Below are 18488 nucleotides of genomic sequence, written 5' to 3' on the forward strand. Positions count from 1 at the left end.
AACCTGTGTTATTTGGTACTCTACTGACTTCATAAGGGTTTGCAGCATGGACTCAATTAAGTCTGAAAAATCAGGAAGGTGTGTCTTTCTGGCCTTTACATTAAATCCATACCGTGTCTCAAGTATTCTGGAGTTGAACATATGCCATGTTTTGAAGCCAGTGTATTCGAAGGCCCACGAAGAGAAGTGCTACGCTCCATACCATACATCTCCTGGAAACAACCTTCTGCTGCTGTAAAAGACGCTAGTAGGTATTTCCACTAATAGAGCACATAAAGGTGAATCTTAAAAGCAAGGGCAAAGAATGGTAGCGTACTGTTATTTATCATTGAGTAACATTGCACAACTCTCCGTCTTCATTTCATTGGAACGCTGACTGGGTGTTGAAAGACATAATAAAAACAATCAGTATATTCTCATTTTTCTGTGTGAAAAGATGAAGTCATGGCATATGGTCAGCTCACCAGTGCTGTTAATAATAAACCACAGATAATTAAGCACTGATTTATTCCTCTACGTAAGTGAAACAAATTGCTTTAACGGCTTTTGCTGAGGACCATCTAGTCAGATGGATTATGTATAGGAAGTTCAAACTAAAAATTATTAGAGATCATATTTCAGCATGCTGGAGGTTTATGGTAGAAACAATTAGAAACCTAACAGAATGTGTCCTGTATTCTCTTTGATGGAAAATCAGATATTAATCTGGGGAAAAGTCTAATTCTCAACACAGCTGCTCCCCTAGCTCTAATGCTGCAGCTTTAGGCTGGGAAAAAAAATGGAAACATGTTTAAAAAATTGATCATAGCTTATAATAGCAATAATCACCTTGAAATTGGTTGTTACTACAGTTAATGAACAGAGTATTAGAGCATAAAACGCCCTCAGATTCCCTCAGGCTATTAACTAACGAGCTGGTTGTTCACTGCTGGTCAGATAGTATCTTTATTTGGTGGCTGGCTGTCAAAGGCGTGGAGCATGTCCTGGGCAAGGTGCTTACAGGGTTGCAGTGGCAAGAACCTCAGGCTGATCTTCCTATAACTGTTCTCCAGTTCCTCTGGAGCATCGTTACCCCTGCAGGTGAAAGCCTTTTCCCCAAAATGAAGCGGAGCAGCCTGTGGCAGAGCACTGGGGGGCTCAGGCAGGCCCTGGGGCTCCTGCAAGCACAAGCAGCGCTGTGGTCACCCCAGCACAGGCGTTTGGCTTGGCTGGCTGGGACTGAGAGAAGTCTTCTCTTTCTAGAAACGCTTCCTGGCACGTCTTGCTTGTTGGCACCAGCAGTGTGTTGTGGCAGCAGCAAGGATGGCACAAAATGGAAAGCCTCAAGTAGGATGCAGAGAGAGAGTGGCTTCCAGGCTTTGCCCCTGAACATGTGCAGCAATAGGTGTGGTCCACAAGAGCAAGCTCCAGCTTTGTAGAGCTTTTCACTGTCTCTGTGGCTGTATTTTTGCTTCGTGTGTTTTGCCTTCGTCGTTCATGCGTCTCCTGTTCAAGCTGAACAGATCACCGGGTCATGACACAAACCTTTGCAAATTGTCTCGTCTTTGAATAAGAAAATTTGCAGAAAGATGTGGAATAATTTGGTTTATCATACTTAGCTTTGTGTAATCTATGTTTCTTTTTTGTATTGCTCACACAGTTCTTGACAAAATCCCTTCCAATGTGGAGATGCTCCTTCAGTTTGGATGCTCATTGCTAACTGAGCTGTAAAGTAGTCAGGGGCTAATAAAATGATATCACAGGAACTGCCTCCGTTCACCTAAAGATTTGGTGTTGTCTGCTGGGGTTTTCTGGTCTTCATAAATTCATAGTTTAGTAGTCAAAGCTTTGGTGTCTTTGGAAAACTTAATGTCAGAGAGCATTTATGACTAACCTGGTGTCTTGATCCCAGGAGTCTGAAGTAATAGGAGCAAATTTCACTATTGCACATGGCTATATTTAGGTATTTTTTCAGCACTGTTGGGGCCCTTGTTCCTAGAGAAATAGCTCTTAACCAGAACGAGTTGAAATTTGTGACAGCAAATTTTTTCCCGTGACATGTGATGTGTCCTCGACATTAAAAATACATATGGAAAAAAGTGGGTGACTTTGATTAAATTTCTGAGTCTTCGATGGGAAAGGTTAAAACAAAACATTTTTTCTTGACTAATACCTGGCTTATAGCACTAGAGAGATTTGTTGTGCAGACCACCACAAGCTTTTTATGGGGCTTAAAAGCAGTTTATATCATGCTGCAACTTCAAATATAATTATGCTAGCTCAGAAAATGCTTTGCAGACATAAAACTCCATGCGTCAGCCCATAGTTTCTGATGTCTTAGGTGCAAGAAAGACTGGCTGCTTCGACAAGGTATTTCTAGCCCTTGCTCTGAAAGTCGGCTTGTTTCCAGTTTGCAAATACTCTGCAGTCTGTTGTGACCTTTTAAACTTTTCTAATCAAATTGTAGAGAGGCACCTTGCTGAATATAATCTCCGTAGAGTGGAAGACTTAAAATAGCATGGCTTTTTTTTTCCTTCTTTGTTTTTTTTTTTTTTTTTTTTCAATTTCTGGCATGAGATAACTTAATTTTCCACGATAGCATCAAGCACTCTTTTCTCTGCCATCCTGGGCCGTACTATCCTGCAGGGTCTGCAGGACCTGGAGCTGTGGGGATGGCCCCATGGCTGGGAGGAGCTGTGGGGTCACTCCACGTGGCACTTGGCTGGGGGAAAGCTGTGGGGCTCAGTCCCAGGGCACCTGGCTGGGGCTGGTGCCAGTGAGATGGGACACAGCGATGGGGCAGGGCCAGGGGAAGAGATGCACTCAGTCCATCCCTAGCAGGGCCAGGTGGTTACTAGTCACAGGTGAGGCCCACCAGGGCAGTTAAGGCCCCTTAGTGCAATTAGGAGGCTCACACTGTGCTGGGGGTTTTGTTTGGCCTGGGTCTCTTTCTTGGGGAAGTTCCATCTATATTTAAAAAAAGGAGATTTGCTTTTCTAGAGAGAGAGAAGGATATCTCTGGGTGTGCTGAGGGTAGGTATGTAGAGGGGCCTGTTTTTAGGTCCTTCTCTGTGATCTATTTAAATTTTGATGTTATACTATTGTCATTAATAATGTCATTTGAGGACAGTGAGGATAATCTTTCTACCTTTCTCTGTTTTATTATGATGCAGATGGAGGAGAAGTGAGAGATGGGCTGAAATCTCCGTGGGTGAAAGTGAGGCTGTGACCCCAACCTGGTGCCACCTCTCAAGTTGTCCTGGGCTGCAAAAGAAGAACAATCATCCCTGGTGAGTCTGGATCTTCTTTATGCCCTGCTTTCATTTCTTCAAGGGAAATGTCAAGTGAAATGGTGTGGGTTTTTCGGAAGTCTGGTTTTGTTGGCTCAGGGAGATAAAAGTTAAATCCATTCAAATTCAATTCAGCCTGAACTGAAGGGTTTTTCTTTTTTTACTTTACTTTTCATTCAGTTGCCAAATTGAAAATAAATGATTCATGCAGCACTACCTGACAGCTTGTTGGAGAAATAGTCTTCTGAAAAATGCAAAAGTGTGTTTTGTAAAAGAACTGTGGTTTGCTCTGTGGAAGACAAAACACTTCATCCAGAATTGAATGAAAACTCTGGGAGGATGGCAGTAATTTTAATAGGTTTTATCCCAAATCCTGTAACATTTTCTCTGTAGGTGTAGCTACTCATACTACCTAATTAGCTCACTGTGCTGATCTAAATGCCCAGACTCAAATGCCGTTGAAAGTATAATGACGTTGTTAAAATGTAAACAGGATTTTCTGTTTCTGTATTATAGATTACCTGAAACTTCAGCTAAATAGGTCATTCAGTTTCTGCTGTGCTGTGCTTGGGGTGATGCAGTTTGCTGTAATAGGAAATGAAGTGTGTTCTACTTAATCACAGCTCAGTTGTGGGGACAGATCAAGTCTTGTTTGTTTAAAACCATGGTTATTAGTGAACAAAACTATTGTAATTAAAACTTTTCAAGAGAACTGGGTCTGACAGTCAAAGTGCAGGGAAAAAAAATCTGCCTTCTGACTTAAGGTAAGTTTGGCAAGTGTTCCAAAACCAAAGTGGAAGCCTGTTCAGGGCAACTGATCTTTCTGATTATCACATTTTGATCTAGAGAACAAAACAAGAGTACCAAGCATCTACAGAAAAAGTCACATGGAGGAAAAAAAACAAAAACAAACAAAAAAACCATCCACTTAAAGGGCTGAATTTACTTCCAGTTTTAATTTTGAGTAAGAATTCCCTTTGCAAATAGCCTGATTACTTCAGTACCTTTGTAGCCAAAGGACACTTCAGTGCAAGCAAGGCTGGTTGATCTTGCCTCCAAATAAACTTGGTTTTGGTTTAGCAATCCCATTTCTTACTGTAAGTACCGCAGAGGGTTTTTTCTGATGGTGTTGAAAAATCAAGAAACACCTTTGTTTCTCCAGATCTTTAATACAATGCTAAGAAAACCTTGCAATGTAGCAGTTGTTACATCTTCTCATCTCCTCAAGTATAACGAGCTGCCATTTTACTACTTTGCTGTTTCCTCTGCTGTCTGCAAGGAGATATCTTCTTGAAAGGTTCCTGAAACCTGGAGGGTGAGGGGAAACAACTAAAATCCTGAGAAACTGTATTTACACTTTTGTTTCAGCACCATAAAGGTGTGTCTCTTAGTCACTTTATTAAGGAAGCAGCTTTCTGGGAAGAACTGGTAGCACAAGAAATGACATCACAGGTCAGAAAGGAAATCCAGGAATTGGAATAGAGAAACAGCAGGGGCCTCAGTTGCAGGTAAGGAGATAAGAAAGCTGGGAGAAGTTTGAGTCTCTCTAAGCTATGCAGAATAGAACTGAGAGAGAAAGAGACAAAAAGGAGGTTAATACGAGCGTTATTTTAGAAATGTTTTCCCCTGTGAAGTTTAAAACCCTGCCTCGACTCTGTGTGGCATGCATCTTAGTTGGAGTGGGTGAATGGTAGGCTGGAAAATCTTCAAGTTTTTGACAAGAGGCTCATGGTGAGATGTAGAGCTCAGGTTGCAAAATAAGAGTGAGGCTTTGAAAAGACAGCATGCTGAAATTCATGTAAAAGTCTACTCTTTAAGCTCACTTTAGGAAACCAGAGGTGTCAAAACAGTTGTTAGTTCTTCTTTGACCTTCATTGCAATAGTTCTGTATTCTGGCTTAGACAAAAGCCTAATTCCCCCATCGGCTCTGTTTTGGGAAAATGAGAAATTGAATGAAATCCCATTGTTGAGTCTTATTACAGCTCTGCTGTTCAAGAACCCTGATGTTAGCAATGCTTTTTTCAAACTGCTCTGTGAGTATTTTTCTTCCCCAGTCACTTTCTTCTTTTTCTTGGGTCTGTTTCCAGCTGAGTTTCATTGTGTTTTCACTGGAGTTTTTGGCTGAGTACCACTCCTACTTACCCAGCCCTTACAGTAGCATAGTTTAGTTAACTCCTGCTTTGTGCTTTGTCCTCTGTACAGTATGTGGTTCATACATACATCCTCTCAAGAGACCTACCTGTGTGAGTCTGTTTGTACAAGCGGCTTTGTGATTCTGTACATGCTATTGAGTGTCTGTAGCTGATAGTAGCAAAAGCAAACCAGTGGGGTGTGTTGGTGGAAGTACAGACTGTATTAAAAGTAGCTGCTTCAGAGAAACTGCAGGTTCATATTAAACTCTTAAAGTAACTGTTCTCCTGGAACACTCCATTTCTTCCTGTAGTGGGGTTTAGATTTGTACTTTAATTTAAATTTCTGCCCATAAATAGTTTATAAAAAGTTAATAATTAAAAAGTGCTACAGGTATAAACAGCCTGGCCTGCAGCATAAACTCTACACAGATCTGAGAATGAAGTAACCATCTACACAGACATACCTTGCGTTTGAATGGCTTGCCGTCGTGTTTTGGACTGACTCACCTCTCTGCCTTACCTTCCATGCCTCTTCAAAAAACTGACACGTGGCCATACGGCCATAATGGACAAATTGCTCCAGGTGGATGACAGACATGGCAAGCAGCTTTTTTGTTTTATTTTTTTTTACTTCTATTAGTTTAATTATCAAGAGAGACTCAGCTCAGAGCTTAATTAAATCTGAACTTTCTCACCTGAGTCATGTCCAGTAGGGAAATGTAACATGTACTGTTAAAATCATGCCTGACTCTTAGGCATGTTGCATGCATTATAGTGGTTCAACACCTTTACAGCCTGTTCAGGGTCATTATGAGAAAACAACCTACTCATCAGATCTGCTCACTTATTCATGGTGTTGACAACCCTTATGGAACTACTCCATGGATTTGGATGAGGGAAGTCACAAACAATTACAGAATCACCTAGGTTGGAAGAGACCTCCAAGATCTCCGAGTCCAACCTCTGACCTAACACTAACAAGTCCTTCACTAAACCATATCACTAAGCTCTACATCTAAATGTCTTTTAAAGACCTCCAAGGATGGTGACTCAACCACTTCCCTGGGCAGCCCATTCCAGTGCCTAACAACCCTTTCAGTAAAGAAGTTCTTCCTAATATCCAACCTAAACCTCCCCTGGTGCAACTTTAACCCATTTCCCCGCCCCCCCCCCTCCCCCCCAAACAGAACAAAACAAAAAAAAGAAGCACTCACACAACCCCTGAGAATTGGCAAGAGTTGTTTATTGCCAGGACATCTTGCAGGTAAGCCTGCGGGATGTCCGTGATGTTGGGTGGCTCCAAGCTAATGCTTGCGATGGAGCCTGAGCAATGAGTAGGGGGCTCACCAGACACTCCTGCAATGCTGCTGGTGCTCTTGGATGGCAGAGCACAAAGACATGCTGCAGTAGTCCCAGGTATGTTCTGGCCGAGGTGGATCCACTTCCATCTGTTCCTCCACATCTGGTGGATCCAGCTCCATGGTGTTGGGCAGAAGGCTAAGCCAGTCTTTGCCCAGGACTGCCCAAACGGGATGCCTTCTGTCCGGAATGTTCTCGGGCCAGGGTGCCGAACGAGGGGGTCGTCCAGTCCCACGCCTTGGTCCTATGCCACTGTCAGGTTGATCTTGATGCATGGGTCTGATGCTGCCCTCTGGCTTATGGCCATTACTGGGTCCTGCACTGTGCTCTGGACTATTGGCATGCCTCTGCTCCCCGCGGCTGTCTGCCCGATGCTCCCGCCTTCGCCCCACATCACCGTTGCTCCTATGGTAAGGCCCAGGCCCCCTGTTGCTGGGTGTTTGAGGGGCCGGCCTGTTCCCCGCATCGTTGCGGTGCCAATGGTATTGCCTGTATCTGTCTGTGGGATGGGCGCCAGAGGTCCCTTGGGCACTGGTGTCTCTTGTGCCACCGGCGCTATCCCTCCACCCACGACACCTCTCCTTCTGCTCAGGTGCATTCCTTCTTGGTGCTTCACCAGACGGCATTGCCGTCCTCGCACACCAAGGAGGCCTGCTGCTCGCCTTGCTCTTCTAGTCTTCCTCCTGCCGCACAAGCTGGCAGTCAGAGGGCCTAGATGCTCAGCGAATGGTGGGCCAGCTGCAGGGGTCCTGTTTTATAGGGCCCGCAGCAAAGACGCGGCAGTGGTGGCCACGGTGACCTCAGCAAGCCTCTGTGGTGGAGCGGCCAAAGGTGGCTGTGTTGGGACTGGCCTGGAAGATGCACTCACGTGGACAAGGAGGAGGGCTGGGGGGGCTGAGGGCCACTTTTCTGGGGCTGGCTCCCGCATGCCTTTTGGCTTGCCAGAGAGAAAGGCTGCCCCTCGGCCACAGGGACTGCCCTGCACCTCCCATCCTTTTTTTCCCTGGGTTTATTTTTAACACTGTTTTTTTTAGGTAACTTCATTCTATTCTTTTTTAGGTAATTTCATTCTATTATTTACAAGAACAGAAAAGAACAGAAGCAGGGTGCATCTTCAGCCCTAACTCCCGTGTATGCTTTGTGCTCCGAGTGAAGAATTTCTTCCTCACGTCATATCTAATCTAAATCTCCCCTCCATTTGTTCAAAGCCATTATTCCTGGTTCCATGGCTACACCCCCTGATAGAGTCCCTCTCCAGCTTTCTTCTAGGCCACTTTTATGGGTAAGGTTAGGTGGCAAAAATGCAGGACCTGGCAAATTGCAGCCTTATCTACCTTGTTCCACACATTCCACATGATGTTTTCCAGCTCAGGCTTTAGCCTCTGATCACCGTAACACAGAATCATTAGGGTTGGAAAAGACCTTCAAGATCATCTGGTCCAACCATGACCCTGCTACCAATGTCACCCACTAAACCACGTCCCTATGCACCACGTCCAACCTTTCCTTGAACACCCCCCAGGTACGGTGACGCCACCACTTCCCTGGGATGGGAGGGGTACCGGCTGCTCGGGGATAGGCTGGGCATCTGCCTCTTTCTTCATTTTCTACACGACAACCACAGGCTCACCAATTCTGCTCTGGCAGTTCTTCACTCTTCCTTCTAAATGGGTTCTGCTGTGCCATGCTCATGTTTGTCTCTACTTAAGGAACCTCCAAATCATTGCAAGGCAGACCCTATATCAGTCCATTAAACCAGCAAGTATGCCTTTCATCTTTTTTCTCCCCTATAGATCTGGTGACTTTATCTCCTCTTACTTTACAACCATCAGGCTCTTGTTAATAAGTTTGCACTAATACCTACTGGAGGGACTCCCATGTCATTCAGACTTGTAAAAATGTTCACCCTAGATTTTGGCCTGTAGCTATGGCGCTGGAAATGAAAAGGATATACGTGACACTGTTGGTAGCACAGGAGCAAGAAAACGGCAATAGTCTATAATAATTGTTCCCTCTCAGGAGCAGGACTCGCCATTTCAGTGGAATTTAGTAAGTTGCAAACAATGCCTTAATTAGAGTCAGCAGAAGTTAAAGATTTGAAAGAGACAGCCTCTAACTTTTTAAGAGGCCTGAAGCACCTAATTAATATTCTTTGAAGAATCAACATTAATGTTTCAATTTGTCTTTTAGCTGAACATAATATAGTTTAAAACCGCAAATGTTCTGTGCACCTCACAATTTCTTTAATTGAGGAACTTTTGCACCCTGCTTGGTCCAGGACTGGACTTTGAGTCCCACAAATGCTGGTGCAGCTCTTGTGCTTGGTGTAATTATGCATTTGGCCAACAAGTGGGGAAGTTCTGCTACTCCCTCAGACAGTAATTGTCTTCAATCTCCACGTTTTGAAGTCTTAACTAACGATCCCTAAGATGGACTTCTCCCCAACCTCGTTAACTAATTAAACAACTGAAAATAAAGAGTTTTTCAGGCTGCAGAATATTGCTGAGAGGGCCTTTAGTGTAAACATTAGCATTTCTGTGGAATCCATAACCATTAGAAAACAGAAGCACGATGCCCCAGACAGCCCTGGCTTTATCCTTTCAGCATGCTCTGCTGCTACATGTTAGGAGATTTTATAGGGTGCCTCTCCCTGCTGACGTCCCCTGTGCCCCTGGGATGTCACACGTTGCTGCTTGCAGCTCTTCATTTCTCTGGGTCAGGTTCTGCAGCAAGAGCTGTGGCAAAAGAGGCAGGAGTGTCGCTGGCACCTTGCTGCTCTGCTGCAGCTTTACTGCACCTTGTTGGTAAGCCTGGCTGCCTCAGGTCTTGATAGAGACTTCTTTGTCTTCCTCTCGTTGGCAGGAAGAGCAGGAAATCAAGGGTTACTTCCAAAGTTGTATTGACAGCTAGGACTCTGATGTGCAGTTCCTCCAGCATTTCCTAACAGTTGAATATCTATAGGTGAGCTCCTTCCCTTTATAAAGGGCTGATTGTCCAAGGGCCCTGTAGCTACATCCCTCTTTTATTTCCAAAATAAGCTTTACACAACTCAATCCATGTGTGGTGCTAAACCTAAAAAACAAGTGCTCTTGGGACTGAAGGCCCTGTCCTCCAAGTCACCGGGTGTCTCGCTGTTAGCACAACGGGGCGTTGCAGGACAGACGCGTGTTTGACACGTCGCGTCAGTGCTGATGTTACGGGTGGTGGTTGTGTTGGGTCCTCGCAGTTTGCACAGCCAGGGCTGGCACCAGGCCCGCTCAGCACTACAGGTCTCCAGGGCAGTGGGACAGCGATGCCAACAGCTGTTGCTGTAGATGACGTCCTCCAGGGAGACTGGGAGACCTGGCGAGGCCCTTGGCCATGGGTAGCCCCTCTGTCTGCCTCCTCTGTCACGCTGCCAGGACTGTCCCACCAGTGGGAGTGCGCAGAAGCAATAACGTCACAGGGACCAGGACCACAGGGACCTCATGTCCCGTCTACCAGGTGGCTGTGTTACTTTTTCTTGGCAGGGTGGTGTGGATTTTAGCTGTTGCGCTCTGTGTGGTAAAATTCAGTTTTCCCCTCCCTGAGGAAAATTCTGGAGTGAAAACTAGCTTCTATCTCTTCTTGCTTTCATCTTTGTCAGCTTTCTGTGACTTGCCTTTTTACATCACAGTGCATTAGGAATTTGTTGTGTGTTTTATGAACCAGGAACGCATTAGTCCGTTTCTTGATGTACTGTGGCTTCTAATTAGCAAAAGAATTACATTAACGTTATCCTGGGGAATCAACCAGCAGTCTTGAGGAGGAGATGCTGCTGATATTGGACTTACTGTCTGATCATTTCACTGAAAATGTGAACATTAAGTACCTTAACGGGGAATGTCCTACAAAAGATGTCATTGCTGATACCTTAATACTTTGACGAGAATAAGAATAGGGTGCACTTCTTCCTCTGAGGAGGTCTCGCAGAACAGCACGTTGTCAGACACTGAAAATCTGCCAGAGGGGAAAGGTGAGGAAGCAATAACATCATTAGAACGTTACCACGTTTAGGGGGACAGAACACCGGGGGAAACATTTGTGGGAGGGATGTCCAGCAGAGCGTGCTATGTTGCATGTCACTTTCCTGGGCTCCGCTGAAGGTCTGAAAATGGTGCGAACACGGCTGGAGCTGCCAGTGGCACGTGGTGTTTTGACAGTGATGTAGAGAGTGACTGATTCACATATCTAAGAAGGGCTAAATGCAAAGCTAAGTTAACACAAAAATGCTATGGTTTTTACCCTCCCTAGAGCTGGCAGCCCCTCTTGAGTAAATTTTTTTTTGGTTGGTGCCAGACACATCTGAAAAATAGTGTAGAGTGACTTAGATGAGTTTGGAGCAGGTAAGGCCAAACTTTGAGTAATTGGTGTGGACAGATAGAGAATGAGCTGAGTTGCAAAACACAGAATTGTGGAGTCCCTCACAATTTGCTTTGCTCAAACTGACCCTGTGTTTGGAAAAGTAGCACCCTTATCCCTGGGGAACACAACAGCTTTGAGGCAACTTTGAAGCAGAGAATGCTCATTTAAAGCACCAAAACAACTGCCTTGAGCAAATGAGGTATGCCAGGCTTTGCAGTAACAGTTGTGGATCTAAGCCTAATTTTATTACAGCTGCTGGAAAGCTGTGGGCCAGCCCTGCTCCCCGCCAGGCAAGGAAGAAACGGATTTTGGTTTGGTCAGTGGGGTGAAGGGTGAAGGAGAAAGTCTGCACCTTGCCCACACGGATCTCTGCCAGTCCTCTCCTGCATGCATGCCTGAGGCTGTCTGCAGAAATTGCAGCCCTGCTTGTGTACATTTTCCTACTTATTTCTGTTCCAATGCAGCTTGGTTGAGAATCTTTTTGTATTTATCTGTAAGCTGCAGAGCCAAAATCATAAGCTTTAAATAAAAGGTCACTTTTTATTTACATGCACTTTACAAGCGTGCTGTTATAGGATGTAATAGCTCTTTGGACGTTAACTTTTATTTATGCTTAGCTTTGATGTAGCCATATGCAAAACACTGGAAATGCAGTAGGGGAAGCAGAAAGGCTGAGTGAAAAATAGCCATAAGGCTGAGCAGGGCACTTAGCTTTAGAAAATGCCATTTTAAGGAATGGTAAATATTGGAAGTTGCCTCCCTGTTGAAGGGTCTCTAGAGAAATTGTGAACAAAATTAGTGCACCTGAATGTGCTACTAGTCCTATAACTCAGTGATCCTAACTTTTATTAAAGTTGTTGTTTTTTTTGTGTGTTTGTTTTACCATGACAAACTCCTTTTTAGGAAGGAAGGTGGGTTTAGGGTACATCTCCAGTACTTTTGATGTTTGTTAACATCTTTTCTTCGTTCATCTGTATGTAATACTAACCAAGGATTAGGCTGTTCAGTGCCATAAAGCGGTGACAACTAAGACGAGAGTGATCGTACTGAATCAGGCCCAAAGGTTTGTGTAACTAATTATGCATTTGGTGTCAGGCCTTGACAGATAACTGTGAAGAAATAAAAGAATCGAGCATAAATCTTGAACTGCACATCCCATGAAAAAGTAAACAGCAGAATTCATAACTTTGTTTTGAGCAATTGTTATCTGTTTTACTATTATTTATACACACACACACATATTTTATAAAGGCAGTACTAAGAAGCATGCTGAGGACAGCTTTGATTATGCTCAGCTCGTGAAGGCTGTAGCATTGACAGAATTGGCTCCCGAGCCAGGGTCAGATTTTCAGTGATACAAATCCTTGTGGTTCCACTGACTGGAGAAAGCTGTGTTGATCTGTTTGGGTCAAGGATGTAGCCTGTAACTTTTATGCCATTACAGCTTATCTAAGTTTTCTATTACTCCTCGTTGGGTTTTATGGCAATGTTTTTGTAATTACACAGATCCTCAGGGTAAGCTCCAATCTGATAAGCCTTTTTAATGGGTTTTGAATTCTGAATTCCCCTGTAGCCTTTCTTATGGGGCAGTAAAGTCCATACTTGGTAATAAACAACTGAGTCACTCAAAGGGGACACAAACACTTTAAAATACATTATTCTTTCACATTGTTCTTTGAACTCAGTCTCAACTTCTTGACTCTTTACTCATAGCAAAGATTGTGCTTGCTCGTTGAAATCCGTTTTTTGCCTTGCAGTCTGTACCCCTCTTTGGGCAACCCGGCGGAGAGAGCGCTCAGTCTTTCAGGCTGCCAGAGCACTTCATGTTGGGGCTCGGGGGGCTTTGTTGGGCTGCCCTTCTCCAGCCACAAACTGTCAGGCAGAACTCACTTCCATCAACGGAGAACTCGGCAAAATAGGGGGCCACGGAAATGAGAGGTGGAAGAGGCTTACTGAAAACCATCTCTTGTGCTCCTCGCAGATGCGGGACTCTACCATGCTGTAATTCTCTCTTCATTCTTTGTCTAGGTAATTTCAGAAAGACTCGATCAATAGGGCTCAGCCATTTCCCTTGGGAGATTATTCCACTGCCTAATATACCTACTTTTGCTAAATGTTTCCAGATATCCATCTCTCCCCCCGCCCTCTTGTGCTCAGTTTCATCCCATCACTTCTGGTTAGTTATACTTCCTTGAGCCACCTGATAGAAAATCTTTCCCATTCACAGGAAAAAAAAAATCTTTCTTCTTTAGGAGGCAGAATGCAGCGCTTGACTTAAGATGAGGCTTATCCCTTTCCAAGTATGTAAGGAAATTCTTTTCTTTCCCATTTTCTGGCAAGAGATGAGAAGTGTTAATAGCTGGAGATGCTTCATGCAAACTTCCTGAATAATGTCTGTAGATTACTGTACGTACAGGATTCTGCTGTACCATTAGGTAGTTACAGAACAGTAATGAGTACAGCCTGGACAGTACCTTAATAGGTCTTCACCCTTTAACCTTTTGCAAGGTTAATCTATATCTCTGTCAGTCCTGCAACGGAAGCCCGTGGACACCAGCCTAATTTCATTAGTCACTGATTTTTTTTTTTTTAGAGTATTCTACCAAATGCTCTTGAGCATCCGGACAAGATGAATGTGAATTCAGTTGTACCCCTTCAGCATGCAGGGCAGTTTGTCCTCTCCCAGGGCAAAGCCTGCTGTACGAGGGGTGCTCGTTTCCTCCACAGAGATTTTAGTCTTAGAATAATGAGTGTTGGCCAAACACTGAAATGCACTGAGTTGGCTACAATTTCAGACTTTGTTGCTGGGAGTGATTGGCTGCTGTCTTTTTATTATTATTATTTTGCAGCTACTAGTTAATAAAGCTCACCTTGAAGGAAATCTACCGAGACAGGGGATGTTCTGTGTATCTTTGTTTGTTTTAAATATAGCTGCTTGTTTTTATTTTCATTGCTGGAAAACTTCTATAAGACACCACAGATCTGTTGAGGTATCTTCAGGCAGTGCCCAAGATATCCAAGATCATGGGGGGAAGCTTTGTGTAGATTTTTTTTTTTTTTCCTCCCAGAACTCTTATGAATATCAAATATACAAACAGCTTTCAACACAATACTGATGTCTGCTTTGTATATCATCTAGGGTTATTTAGTGGAGTGACCATCTGTGTCAAGAGTTATAATGGGGTGGTGGAGATGGAGAACAACACAGTAGGATTTATATACAGCTGCTGGGCAAGAAGATGGTGCAGTCTTCTCCTGGGACTGTGTGAGCCTCAATGTTACCCTGAAACCAGATGGCTAATGCTTGCCTTACTGTCCAGTGTCATTTCTCCTCTGTTCATCCTTGATGTGGCTCCTGTGCTGCCCTTTGTTGCAGGTTGGCTTTGTGTGGATATTCTGGAGCACTGAAGTGCTGGCTGCTGCCTCCCTGCGGTGGGGCTGCCTGGGTTTGTTTCTGCGCTCCGATCCCAGAAGTGGGGACTGAGCTGTGCTGGTAATGCTGCTATTTTCTCACCCACTTTTGAGTGTCTTGATTTAGTCTGACCTTGCCACAGGGTAGCCTCTGCGGTTGGGAAGTCTTGCAGGCTCTTATTGTTGGACACTTTGCAGCTTTTGGCTGCTGGAAGCTAAGGAGTTGAGAGGATTTGGGTAGCTTTGAGGTGGTGTGGCAGATGCATGGTGGTCTTGCATGCATCAGTGTATGATACTTCATGTAAATGAAGCTGATAAGTAATCAGGTTTTGGGTGCAGCTCTCTGAGTATGTTATGTTTTGACTGAACAGTGGTAAGGAATCACATTGTGTTTTTTTCCTACATATGAGTGCTTTCTGCTTTTGTAGAGAATCATTTAAACCTACCAACACTGACTTACTCAAATCATACTGGTGAAATTATTGAGATCTATCTTATTTTCCTCCAGTCTGGCTCCCCTTTCTCCTTTCTGTGCTTCTCCCTTTTATGTAAGAGTCAAGAGGAATGACCTCTGGGAGGAAGAGTATGTCCTAGGAGATGCACTTTATGTACTTAATCATCCTTGGAACTTTCCTTTTGCTAAAGGACTAAAGTGACAGCCTTTAGAGAATAATTATATGAAACACCATGTGTGAGCAAAGTGTGAAATGTCTCCAGTACCAACCAAAGCTATAGATATTTTTATTAAATATTAATGCCATGCATTTATGAAGGGTTTGCCAAGCAGATGTTAAGCTGGTCTTTGTGGTAATTTAATTGAGCAAGGAACATTTCCTGCCATTTTTATCAAAGTCAGGCTTTACATGACATTTTAAACTAAAAATATAAAACTGAGAGAAAGAGAGAGAAAAAATAATTAATAATCAGTTTCCATTCATGACTATCTGTTAATATTTCCCCTCAGAGGATTTAATGTTTCTCCCGAATGTTTTTCTTGGAGGCCAACGTGAATCTGAGCTAACCTAGACTCTGTGCAAATTCTTCCACAGGGCCTCCATCTGGAGTCTGGCCCACTCCTGCGAACGCAGCTCTTGCTTTTCTACTTGTAAAGAGATGATGATGATAAAAGGAAAGCCTAAATTATTCTGAAGACTCTGGCCATGTGGGGCTCTGCAAATACCTGCAGATAGCTCCCTTCTCCCCTACTCGGGGCATTGCTTGATGTTTAAATATCACAGAGGGATCTTCCTGTACAAACACCTATAGATTGGTTAAAACTTATGTTACACCCCTGCAGAATGAAGTGTTTTAATGAGATTTAGCATCATAAAGCATTTGATTATAAGCAACTCATTAGGCAAAAGTAAGTAAGAAAAATAATAAAATAAAAACGCAATTGAAATGTCTGTAGGTCAGGTGCAACATAATGAGCCCATTCATGAAATATCACTGAGGGCCCCCTCCTCACAAGTATGACATTATTTACATGGAAAAAGTGTGATCACACTTCTGCCTCGTGTGTGTTTTACATTTATGAAACTGTTTTTTCCCCAAACGTAAGTGGGCTTGTCTCAGTTCTGTTCCCCAGGGCCAACATCCGTGGTCGGGTGATCCCCGTGCTTCAGGTGACCGACTCTAGCTCCGGCAGAAGAAGGAAAAAATAGATCGTAATAAATCACAGTGCAGTAAAGCTGAGATGAAATGAAAAATCACCAGCTTGGTTTGCGGGTTTGACCTGTGTGCTTATAATGGCACTGGCTTCCCATCAGCTCTGGGAACTTCTGTAGGCACTTGTGAAATAGGTTCCAGCTGGTTAAAGGACCCGCACAAGTGCTGAGGCCCCAGCACCACACTCCTACCCACTCCGTGATGTGCTGTGCTCCTGCCACAGAGGAGGTATTGCAAACTACCTTGATGCGTTGGGTGCATAGGACCCTCTGGCAGGGTCATACTCAAGGCAGAGAAGGTGCTGGCTGTCTGCTCTAATGGGATGTTGAAGATCTGATCCAGCAAGGAATCATCGTGCTCACTTGGGACTTCTCTACCAGCTGGTCATGCAGTGCTTTAGACAGAAGAGCGAGGAGAGCAGATAAGGGGGGGGAATTTCTCTGCTTTTACCTCCTAAAAACAAGTAGTTGGAATAAGCTTAAGGGTAAAGCAATAAACATGTCAGCTTCCTTTGGCTTCTCCCGGTGTTAATGCTGGTTTGTGTGGATGTCCCCAGGATTGCCCACAAGGAGGGGAGAATTGGAGGGGGATGCAATTTTGCAGGCTTCTTCTGTGCCACTATTTACTGCTGATGTGGGAACGCAGCACGTGTTGACTGCCAGCGTCGTATTTAATAAGGTCTGTACCAAACCCAGCTGTTGTACAGAAAACCTGGTATGTTATGCATGCAGCACAGAAACATGGAGTTTCCCATATTTCCTGGGGAATAAACGCAAAACTTCATTTTCTTGCAGTACATGTGCTCAGAGATAAAAATGCTCATTTCTCCTTAGCGCTCTATGCAAGAGACAGCATATCTTACATGCTCTGAATGGGGTTCTTGGTGAATTCTCCTACTAGATTGGTTCACGATCAATATGTCTGGTTGACAGGATAAGAATGAGAAAGCTATTTATCGGAGTTGGAAGCAGATCAAACTGTTTATTATTATTTTGAAAGGAGGGGTGGCTTTACTTAGTTGACATGCTTATTGTCCACTTACCTTTTTCTACTCATTTGACGACAAGTCAGAGTGCTGAACAGCGTGACTGACAAACCTGAAAATAATAACGAAATGCTGCACAAATACCCGGTGTTCTGCTAAGTGGCAATTGACAGAGTTATTCCCCAAACTCTGCAAGCTGACTTTGAGTTCTCCATCGTGCCTGGCGTCTTTCCAGCTTCCCTCACACTTCTTTAATACCACTTGACTGTATTCATAGCAATGTCTGCAGAAAGTGCTCAGAGAGGCTGCAGCACAATGGGAGCACTTTGTATTCTGTAGGAGTCTGCGTGCTGTAAAGAAGCAAAAAAAAAAAAAACAACACAAGGAAGGAGCAGGCAGAGCTACCGTGCATTGCGAATATCTGCTGACCTTTTCGGAGACCAAAGGCTCAGCTTGTAGCTCGGATCTTGGGTTCTGGAAGCGGTCAGCAGATGTTTTCCCAGCAGACTTTCTCTCTGCGAGCCTGGCTTTAAGTTGTGTGGCTAATGCTGAGTCAGCATCTTCAGTCCTGTGATGCTGTAGATTAAACGGGCTTAAAAACCCACAAAGTTGCAAGAAAGTGACTCGCCACTGTCTCTTCCAACCTTCCTGTTTTACAAGCACCTGGGATTAAAGGTTCTGCTGGCTCTGAAAGCTGAGCCGTTCCTTTTACCAGCAGAGCCATGTCAGTAGCAGGTGGAACTCCACATCTTTCGCTTTGCATGTCTTGTCACTTTTATTTTTATTTTTTCCTAGCAGAGTGGAAATGGCTTTAGGGAATGCAGTGCTTTATGGGCTTTAATGCAAAGCCTGGAGGATTTAGGGTTCTCTTAGTGGGGGTAGGACAGAATAAAAATGGGGTGTGAGGGGAGAGGATGTTAAACATCATGTGTTTTCCCATCTCTTTCTGAACTATAGCAAACTCCTGGAGGTTTTTCAGGAAGTGTAAGCCATTCATGCCTTGCTTGATCTTGTCAGTCTCTGGATAAGGAGGAGTTCTCAGTGCCTGTGTGTCCTGTGCCACAGGCCCTGTGTCCAGCTGTCCTGTCAGGTATGGCTTTCCAGCAGGAGGGAAGCTAGTATCAATTGTTTGGGAAATGCTGGGAAACGTATGGTGCATTTTGCTGTTCAGAGTTTATGCTTCCCATACGATGGGCACACAGCTCCCATTAACTTTTAATGAGACTTACGTGCACAAGGGGAGCATATAGGCCACATCATGAAGCTCTGGGCTTTTACTGT

The 18488-nt window shown here is 44.1% G+C and overlaps 1 protein-coding gene across 4 annotated transcripts in view; it reads left to right on the top strand.

Annotated features, from left to right (window-relative positions):
- The first annotated feature begins 591 nt into the window (after positions 1 to 591).
- Positions 592 to 18488, top strand: part of LOC310896204 (uncharacterized protein) — a 417164-nt gene continuing 399267 nt past the window's right edge. For all 4 annotated transcript variants that reach the window (XM_083828233.1, XM_083828234.1, XM_083828235.1 and 1 more), the window contains exons 1-2: positions 592 to 1384; positions 3153 to 3269. In XM_083828233.1, coding sequence (XP_083684359.1) covers positions 855 to 1384; positions 3153 to 3269 — 647 coding nt within the window. In that variant the 5' untranslated portion in view covers positions 592 to 854. The remainder of the gene's footprint in view (positions 1385 to 3152; positions 3270 to 18488) is intronic.

The sequence above is a fragment of the Anser anser genome (assembly GCF_964211835.1).
Source record: "Anser anser genome assembly, chromosome: 3".
In the NCBI taxonomy this organism is placed as follows: domain Eukaryota; kingdom Metazoa; phylum Chordata; class Aves; order Anseriformes; family Anatidae; genus Anser; species Anser anser.